Below are 9,313 nucleotides of genomic sequence, written 5' to 3' on the forward strand. Positions count from 1 at the left end.
TACTTTGCCACAATTAAGCCATATATTTCTTGGGCAAAAGCGGCTCCCCTGCTGATTTTCCACCCGCTGCCAGCAGTTGTGGGTCAGTGGATTACTTTTCCGGCTTTGCAGCATTGTTTTTCCCAACTTCGAGTGCTGCCGAGTGTCTCCCACTCGCTAATGAGCTGTCGCAACTTCAAAATGAAGTTCAATGTTGTGGCTTGTAAATCTCCCCACATGTGCTCCACTTTCCGGCAGAAGCCCATTTCCATAAATATCAATTAAGCGAGAGGAGCGACTATCAAAAGTGACAGAAACATGTGGATGCGTCTCTGGTTTCCCCGTAGAGTTGATTTGGCTCCTGGTCTTGTGGTCTTCAGGTTTCTCCACTGGCTACCTGGCCTACGCAGTTTTATAATTGGACAATTTACTGAGGTGCTGCCCCTGGAAATGCTCGGCTGCCCCTCTAAACTCTGCAATTTGGTTCATCAGCTTCGGTAGTCGTAGTCTGGAGTATATAAAATGTAACTGGGGAAAATTTTACCATTTGGGCGTTGAAGCATGAAAAACCTAGTGCCCCATGTGGGCGTGCCCATCGGAATTGAAGTCGTGTGCTGGGGTTACAGATACGCCCCAATGGATATTCCAATACCCCAAATTCAATTAGTCGAAGTCGAAAAGCTGTGCTCACAGTCGCATAAGCGGCTTAGTTTTCCACAAATACATAAACACCCTCACACACACACACATGCGGGAAAATTGTTATGAAAATGCTTTCACTAATTTCCAGAGCTCTTCTAATTACACTTGGAGTTTGGGTCTGGCGTTTTTTCACCGAGATGATGTTACTACTTAGTCATTTGGCATCCACTAAGCGGTCACTAAGCGTCAATATTTCATGTCTAAGCCTATTACAGATTATTGTGCCAGCTTACTCAGACGCAAATGACAAGTGGCGGGAAAATCGGAGGAAAATCGCTGGAAAATGGAGGCTTGCGGGGCATGCCAACAATATGTGGAGTGCCGAGTCTTGATTGGATCGCTTATTGGGCAGCTGATTTGCATAATATGGGCTAAATAGTTGGACAAGTTTTTGGGAAATTTATTTAGGTTTTCATTTACAAAATTCCGTGGGGATTAAACTTGCACAAAGCTTGTATAGAATGTGATTCAAACATTAAAAAATAATTTCGTTCTATTTACAAATAAATTGATTTAACAAAAACTAATTACTTTGCTGGCATTATTCCATAACGAAATTCCACAGAATTTAAGTTGCGCTGGAATTCAAATTGCACATGTTTAATTTAAATCCCGACCCCATTAAAGCCTTTTAATTTAGCATTAATGAAAAGTGCAACACTCTGGTTGATTCCCCCCAAAACCCCAGACAAATATGGCCCCTTTTCCTGTCAGTTCAAACCCTGATTGTTAGTTAACCTGCGAGGCATTTACACTTTGCTGGCAAACATTTCATGAATTCATTTGTGCGACAGCCCGGAAAATCTGTTGCCAAAATGAAAAGTTACCCAGCCACATGATGCCAGCTGGCGGAGAGAATGAAACGTGATTAGCAGCCAGATTTTCTGCTTTAAATAAATGATCCGCCACACTATCCAGTTTAGTAGTGAAAAGTCCAAGGAAGATGAAGCTTCCGTGGATTCTGATCGCTTTATTTTGCGGCTTGTGCAGTGGTTCAATCGAACGTAGAATTCGGCCAAATGAAGGAACGATTTTCGGGTGGCTAGGTTCAATATTGCTACCTTCAACTACGACAACAACTTCAACTCCGGTAGTGGCAACAACTTCCACAACAACCACAAGAACCACAACAACCAGCAGTACAACGAGCAGTACGAGTACTACGACAACCAGAACCACAGTGGCACACTTTCCCATTGAAAGGGATTGTGTTACTTGTCGCTGTGGCTTGATTAATACCCTGTACAAAATCGTCGGAGGTCAGGAGACCCGAGTCCATCAATATCCCTGGATGGCTGTGATTCTTATCTACGATCGCTTCTATTGCTCAGGATCTCTGATCAATGATCTGTATGTTCTAACAGCAGCACATTGTGTGGAAGGTGTACCACCAGAACTAATCACCCTTCGATTTCTCGAGCACAATCGTAGTCATTCCAATGATGATATAGTGATCCAGAGATACGTATCCAGGGTGAAGGTGCACGAACTGTATAATCCGCGAAGCTTTGATAACGATATAGCAATTCTACGGCTTAATCAACCGGTTGATATGAGGCATCATCGTTTGAGACCCATTTGTCTGCCCGTACAATCGTACAATTTCGATCACGAACTGGGTATAGTTGCTGGTTGGGGAGCTCAGAGGGAAGGAGGATTCGGCACCGATACCTTAAGGGTAAGAATACAGACTTGAGCTTGAATGGGTAACTAAAACATTATGAACTTCAGGAAGTGGAAGTTGTGGTCCTGCCCCAATCGGAGTGTCGGAATGGCACAACCTATAGGCCTGGACAAATTACCGATAACATGGTGTGTGCTGGATATGTCTCGGAGGGTGGCAAGGATGCCTGCAGCGGCGACAGTGGAGGACCTCTGCAGACCACCTTCGATGAGCAGCCGGGTCAATATCAGCTGGCGGGAATCGTTTCCTGGGGTGTCGGATGTGCCAGACCCCAATCGCCTGGAGTTTACACCAGGGTCAATCAGTATCTTCGCTGGTTGGGCTCCAATACTCCAGGAGGCTGTCATTGCATGCCATATCCTGAGGAAGATTACTGAACTCAATCAGCAGATGAATAGAATTTATTGTATATTATAAAATTTAAGATAGCTGTGCTGCATAAATGATCCAAGCTGCTTCTTCAATAACAATTTATGCACTCACTTTTAACTAATTTATGCAAAGTGCACACAAATTTGCAACCAAGCAGCACATCGATCAAAAGTTGCTCACCAACTTTTTGGCTAGATTTTAGCAAATGTTGCATAAACTACTTGGAAAACGCTCAGCTTATCCCCCGGGGAGCACATCCATATCCATAACCACATCCTTAACTGCAGCCATTAAATATAAAAAAGCAAATAAAAAAGCAATTCGAAACTGGGTTACAACACTTGAAGGCAAGCTATTTGGATCCTTTTACCTTTTTGGTGAAAAGTTTGCCAAGCAGATGGAACGAGGGCATATCTCATACATATAAATCCCGATTTGCTGGCGAATATTTTGTGCAATTTTGATTGTTATGCATTTTGCATTTGTGCAATCATAAAATAACTCCCTACCTGCTCGCAAAAATGGGAAGAAAGCCCAAGGACACGCCAAACTCACAGGAGCAAGTTTCACTGCATTTGGTGGCTAGTTCTACAGTGTATAGCTTATTTACAAAGTTTGATTTGAAAAAGGCATACAGATAAGCGCAAAGTTTTTAACAAATGTACAACAAATTATTTACTCAGGGGAACTGGTAAATTGAGTTTCGATTTGTTGGTAATTGAGAGTTAAGGTTAGTAAGTTTGCTGGCGAAAAAAGAAAAGTTATGAATTTGAATTCCAATTGAAGAAACTTTTAAAATTAGTAAATCCTAAAACGCTTTTGATTAAGAGTAATGGCCAATAAGTGATGATATTATTGGAAAGTTTTAGGATATAATAGCTCTTAAATGCCTTTGTTTTTATGACTCCACTTTATTAGATCCGTAACTATATTGCCCACAGTCAACACCTCGTTTCCGTTGGCATTTTCCCACCACAAGACAAATTGCCAAACCTTATAGAGGGAATGCATTCGTGTTGGCCCCCATAAAGCATGCAGATACATATGTAAATAGTTTTACCACCGCTTTGAATCATTAAAAAACTTTACGACTCCGTATTAAAGTCAGACAAAAAACGGGAAAAATACGAGAGGGAAGAGAGAAATACGAACAGTAAAGAAAACATTAATGCCTTGCCAATAAATTTGTCTCCCCGGCAGAAACTCGTAAAGATTTCCTACTCAAACCCATAAAGCAGTCTCAAAAAAAGTTTGTGAGCCTCAGAAGTTAAAGTACTGCCGACCTGCATGGATTTCCAGCTAAACGACAAATAACTTGGCATTTAATAACTCTGCATTCGGAGGGCATTTCGACTTCCCCCCCCAAACTTCTTTGCCCCACCCCCACATTTCTGACTTCATTATAATGCAGCAAAAGTCCCGACTTTATTCCTGTTTCCATAATTTAATACTGGAGCGAATTTATGTGTTGAAACTAAAGCTGAGATTGTGGCCTTTGACCGAATAGGTGTGTGTGGATTGCATTCAATTGGTGCGTGAAAGTTAAAAACGATTCCAAAGCATCTATATATATCCAAATTCCTATCCTGTATCCGAAAATACAATACTTTCAATGTTAAGTTTACAAGTTCAAGCTACATGTATAGTTCAGTGATTTATTCTCCTAGGCACACGCTACACACACCCCCACTATCGAATATCCCTGCTGTTTAGATCATCATTTAAACATCAAATTTAATAATCGGCCTGTCATGTTTATAATTGTGACTCTTGGGGGGAAAGCAGTATGGGAGGAGGATGGCAGCCTGGTCAACTCGGCTCCTCGATGGGCAATCATGGCAAAAGCCACCGAAATGGAGATGCAGAAACATTTCTCAGAAGGCAAAACATGACACATCTCATTATGAGGACTCCCAAAAGAACTCAACCGCAGAATCCCTCGCCTTCTCGCAGTTCGTGTGCTGCTGTCATAGCATTTTGTTTATGATTTTGTAGCTGTCATAAAGTTATTAAAAGTATGTGACATTTTTATGACATTATGACGTCTTGACTCAAGGTTTCTCCTCTTTTGCCAACCGAAAAATCTGTTTTGGGATTTTTCGAAGGAGCGGAGCCGGCAACTAAGAGGATACCCGGCTTTTGTTTTCAACGCTCCAGACTTCTGCGAGTGGGACCAAACCGATTTGGTCCGTCCGGCTGTCTTGAAATATGATATCAAATAAAAAGCAAATTAAAGACGATAAAAATCGTGTCTCGCCTCACGCTGAGTTATATAAAAAAGCGCTTATTTTTTGCGCCTCTTGCAAATGCGGTGCGAGGTACACCGCAAATCCGAAATCCCTTCGAAATCAAGTATCGTTTAGGTTTCGCTTTGGTTCTGGTTTTGGTTTTGGTTTCGTTTTCGGTTGCCTGTTGTTCATCTTGTTATTTGGTGGCTCATAAAACTTGTAAACATCCGACTGATTGTGCCCCTGTCTGGTTTTTTCTTTATTTTCTGGTTACGTTTTCGGTTTTTGTGAGTTCGTGTGGGTGCTGGTCCTCAGTTCGAATTGGTAAGATATTTCCAGATGATATTACACTTTTGATTGGCCTCGGTAATGGGGCACTGAGGGCGTGAGAGATCAAAGAGCGATAAGCGATTTAATTGCCCATATGTCCAAACTTATTGCCTTCGAAGAAGATCAACAAAAGCTATAATGGAAGGTTTAGATATGCCCAATGGAAGATGGTTAAAGGAATGGGCCTAAAGTTGAATAAACAAAAGATATGGCTGAGGTGAACGGTCCGGAGATGACTTTGGAAATGTGTTAAATGAAGCCTCTACAAATAAAATCCTCTTTTAAGTTACTAAACAACGTTTATTTGCGTGGCGCACAAATATGCTTTTGAACTATCCACTCAGTCAAGAATTGGATTTAACAAATTATAATTCCTAGTTAGTTGCCTTAGATATACTATACAAATATTATGACTGTCAGACTCAACGAGGATTTCGCTTGGAGTTGCGAAGATCATAGCGTCGGCTTTTTGGCGGTTCAGGAGCGTTCCTGTACTGCAAATTTTTGTAAACATAATCCTCGTCATCCTCGTCGAAGTAATCCTCTTCCTCGTCGTCGTCGTCCAGGTCATCGTATGGCGAACCCTGCGCCTTGGTTTCGGTCCTTTCTTCGATGACTTGCTCCTCGGAATCAGTTTCTTCTTCAGCAGTATAGGAGACATTTTCGTCACTAGGCTTTAACTTAATGTTTTTTGCGTTTCTAGAATTAAATCCTTCATACACTTCGTCTTCCTTGAAATCTTCACTTTCGCTGGAACTGTAATGGACAGCTTTAGCTTGGCGTTTCGTGGGTTTGGCTTTGGGTTTGGCTCTCGGTTTGGGCTTTGCTTTAAACCTAGTGGTGGTACTAGCCTGTGGAAGTTCCTCCTCCTCGTTAAGATTAGAACCGCCGCACAATTCCTGCATAGCCTGCTCCAAGTCCGAGTCCTCCACTACCTTGCGACCTGAAGATTTCAGCATAGCCGCCGCTGAGGTGGATGGCATGCAGTCCAAGTCGAAGTCCGATGAAATCGGTGGCAGGGCATCGTCTTCATCATCCGAGTAGTTTATACCAATGGGCAGATTCTGCTGGAAACCAATGGACTTATTGGTGGCATCCATAACTATGTCCTTGTAGCCGGTGATTTTGCTACCATAGCGCGGCAGATATTCGGAGAAGAACTCGGTGACTTTGCATAGCTCGACCTGGCCATAATAACCGGCATAATCTGGAGCTTGACCAATTCCGATATTAATCACCGATTCGTGCGGCTTAACGAATTTCGCAAGGGACATTTTACTGGGCGCTAAGTCTACTGGGGCGTAATTGAAAGATGAACGCCCCCTCTTCACATTCAGTTGCGTCATAATGCTTTTGTTGAACACATCGTGACTGTTGCGATTCTTAAGGACACCCAGATCGGCTTGATATCCTAGCAGAGTTTGGAAATGACATCGAGCCACTTGCAGAGCAGAACGGGTTGTGTAGGAAGTGGAGCAGAGATCTCCTCGCTGGACCATCCTGGCAATATGGGCATAGTTCGGGAGATGCAAAGGTGGACGTCGCAGCTCCGCCGTTCCCGGGCTTGAAATTTCAGGTATTTTCTCACATTCCTGGGCCAGTTTATGCAACTTCAGTAACTGACCCTTAACAAAATTTGGATGCCGATAGACCAGAGTGATGTTGGAGAGACGGACTGCGGATTTATGCACATCCTTCAAAGGAACGCGTTCGAATCCGTGGGCCAATAGAGTGCTCGTAAATTGCAAAATATTTCGACTATGAAATATGGAACACCCGCTGGACAAATGCTCCTGCATGGCCTGGTAATCGACCTCCAGTTCGCGGCCATTTGCCGACCACTTGAGGAAGTTAATGGAGTTATTATCGGTGGCCAGGAACAGTTTCACGGCGAATGCATAATGGAGTAGAGGATGGTTTTTTGGGGTTTCCGGGATATGGATGCCCAACTGTCGGTAAATCCGCCTGTGATTCTCCACTGCCTTCTTATTGATGATGAAATCAGGTTTAACTGCCAGATCGAGAGGCTCCTGCTGCAAAGGATTTCTTTCGAATTCTTCTAGCGGATCCTCGGAGTCCTCAAAGTCCTGAAACTCTGGGCTATCCGCGGGCGACCTTGACTCCCCCTGTTCCCACTCATTTTTCCAACTTGTTGCTGCTACTTCTTCATATTCATCACCACTCTCATTGACTTGCTGTGACTGGCGCAAATTGGCTCGGTTCCTCGACATTATCCCTTTCTATATACAAACTTCGATAACTTTTTAGTTCTCGAAAAAATATTTGGGGAAACGAGCAAGCCGGAAAAATATGTGGACTGACAAACGACTTTTGACAACATTTAGAGTTACCTTGCTGTTGTTTTCCATTTGGAGAAAGTGTTGCTAAGTTTTTGTGTTATTCCTCACATTTTTTATCGATGATTTTTAAGAAAACACACTTTTATCAGTGTACTTTAAGCAGTCACACTTAATATTTATAGCTTAATTTTTACATGCTAAATAAGCCTTGCATTCCATTATAATTATCCTGTTGCCAAAATTATTATTGATAAATTAAAGTTACACAATTTAGCTTTAGTGAAAGAGTAGATAGGCGAAAACCAAACAAAGCTCCTTTCATTCTATTTGAATGCACTTCATGTGTTGTTTGCCATAAATCTATTGTTATTTATACCCCCAAAACCCCCAGTTTTAACCCTCCCATTTGTTTCCAAGGGCGGCAAAGTTCAAAAAGGAAAGTAAGGGAAGCCTTTCAATTGGGGATTCATGGGCTATATCAACAATAATGCAGACCAAAGCCGAGACAACAAAAAGCCGCCAACACTGGCACTCAACTGGTCTATAACCAGTCAATGAGAAAGAGAGGGTGACACTGTGCCGAAAGAGATAGCTTTAAATTGACATTCATATGAATATTTAATACACATCCTTTAATCATGAATCATCCATGGCGAACACCCCCAATTATTCTGACTGATGCACGATTTTTTTGGCACAGGCGCAAAAAATCTGACTGACAAGAATTTTATGCAATAATTTCACGTGTCACCAGGAGTAAATTAAAAAAAATGTGGTCAGTTGCTTTAAGCTATTGAATATTATTATACCCTACTCTTTATAGCTCCTTTAGTTATTGTTGAATTACTGATGTAAATAGTTCGTCTACTGAATATAATTATGCATTTCATTACTCAATTACTTTGGCGAATATATCCGACAATTTTATTGTTCTTTTATTACGCTAGTTGTAATGTTTGTTTACAGTCCGAATTTGATGACAAAGTTGTAATTTCCCTGGGAAAATCATAGGGCAGCCCATGAAAAGCTGCATAACAAGAACGGCTGTATATGACGAATAAATTTACAAGTCCAGTTGGAAAAAATAGTATTCCAGCACGCACGTGATTTTGACAATGAAACCCCTTTCAATTTTTTCATTGCTTCCTATTTTTTGTTGCTCTTTCTTTTGGCGGAACGAAAAAGTTTCTTTTGTTGTACATTTTTTACGATCTGAGTTAGTCGTGTGACGGAAGCCCTATATGAATTCATAAAAAGCACTACATAAGTTTCGGTTTCAGTTTAATTTTACGGGTAGAGAGCCAGCGGGCTTTATTTACTCATTATCTGGACAACATTTGATCAACTATATATGGAGATCTCCCTTCTCTTTCGTCAAAAAATATTTTATAAAATGTCGAAAAGTTCATAAAACATAAAAGTAGGAATGCCGCCGCCACAGTGTTGTTTTGTTTTTGTTTAATGCGTGTCAAGTGGTTGTAGATTATGCATTTTTATGGTTTATGGGGCGCTACTCCATCGGTTTTCCTTTTAGACTATTGTTTTCCAAGCAATTAAAGATGAAGACGACTGAGCACGACCTTCTAGCCCCGAATTTCCCAGCTGTTTTCCGCCCTTCCGCTATCTGAATTGCATTTTTACGATTCCGATTCCAGTTTCGATTATATTTCCTTATTCTAGAGTGAGTCACTGCAGCAAGTGATACACTCTATAAGATT

The 9,313-nt window shown here is 41.6% G+C and overlaps 2 protein-coding genes across 2 annotated transcripts; one reads left to right on the forward strand and one right to left on the reverse strand.

Annotated features, from left to right (window-relative positions):
* The first annotated feature begins 1,622 nt into the window (after positions 1-1,622).
* On the forward strand, positions 1,623-3,019 carry LOC6615452 (transmembrane protease serine 6). The gene is made up of 2 exons (XM_032715728.1): positions 1,623-2,359; positions 2,413-3,019. Exons 1-2 carry the CDS (start codon positions 1,625-1,627, stop codon positions 2,740-2,742), a joined length of 1,065 nt encoding a protein of 354 aa, XP_032571619.1. The 5' UTR covers positions 1,623-1,624; the 3' UTR covers positions 2,743-3,019.
* A 2,596-nt stretch (positions 3,020-5,615) lies between these two features.
* LOC6615453 lies at positions 5,616-7,634 on the reverse strand. The gene has a single exon (XM_002039797.2). The coding sequence runs from the start codon at positions 7,524-7,526 to the stop codon at positions 5,718-5,720; it is 1,809 nt and encodes a 602-aa protein (XP_002039833.1). The 5' UTR covers positions 7,527-7,634; the 3' UTR covers positions 5,616-5,717.
* Between the last annotated feature and the right edge of the window lie 1,679 nt (positions 7,635-9,313).

This window comes from Drosophila sechellia, chromosome 2R (assembly GCF_004382195.2).
Source record: "Drosophila sechellia strain sech25 chromosome 2R, ASM438219v1, whole genome shotgun sequence".
Classification (NCBI taxonomy): Eukaryota; Metazoa; Arthropoda; class Insecta; order Diptera; family Drosophilidae; genus Drosophila; species Drosophila sechellia.

Coding starts and splice junctions, on each gene's coding strand:
- LOC6615452 (XM_032715728.1), top strand. CDS start 1,625: ATGAAGCTTCCGTGGATTCTGATCGCTTTATTTTGCGGCTTGTGCAGT. Junction 2,360..2,412: donor TCGGCACCGATACCTTAAGG/GTAAGAATACAG, acceptor TATGAACTTCAG/GAAGTGGAAGTTGTGGTCCT.
- LOC6615453 (XM_002039797.2), bottom strand. CDS start 7,526: ATGTCGAGGAACCGAGCCAATTTGCGCCAGTCACAGCAAGTCAATGAG.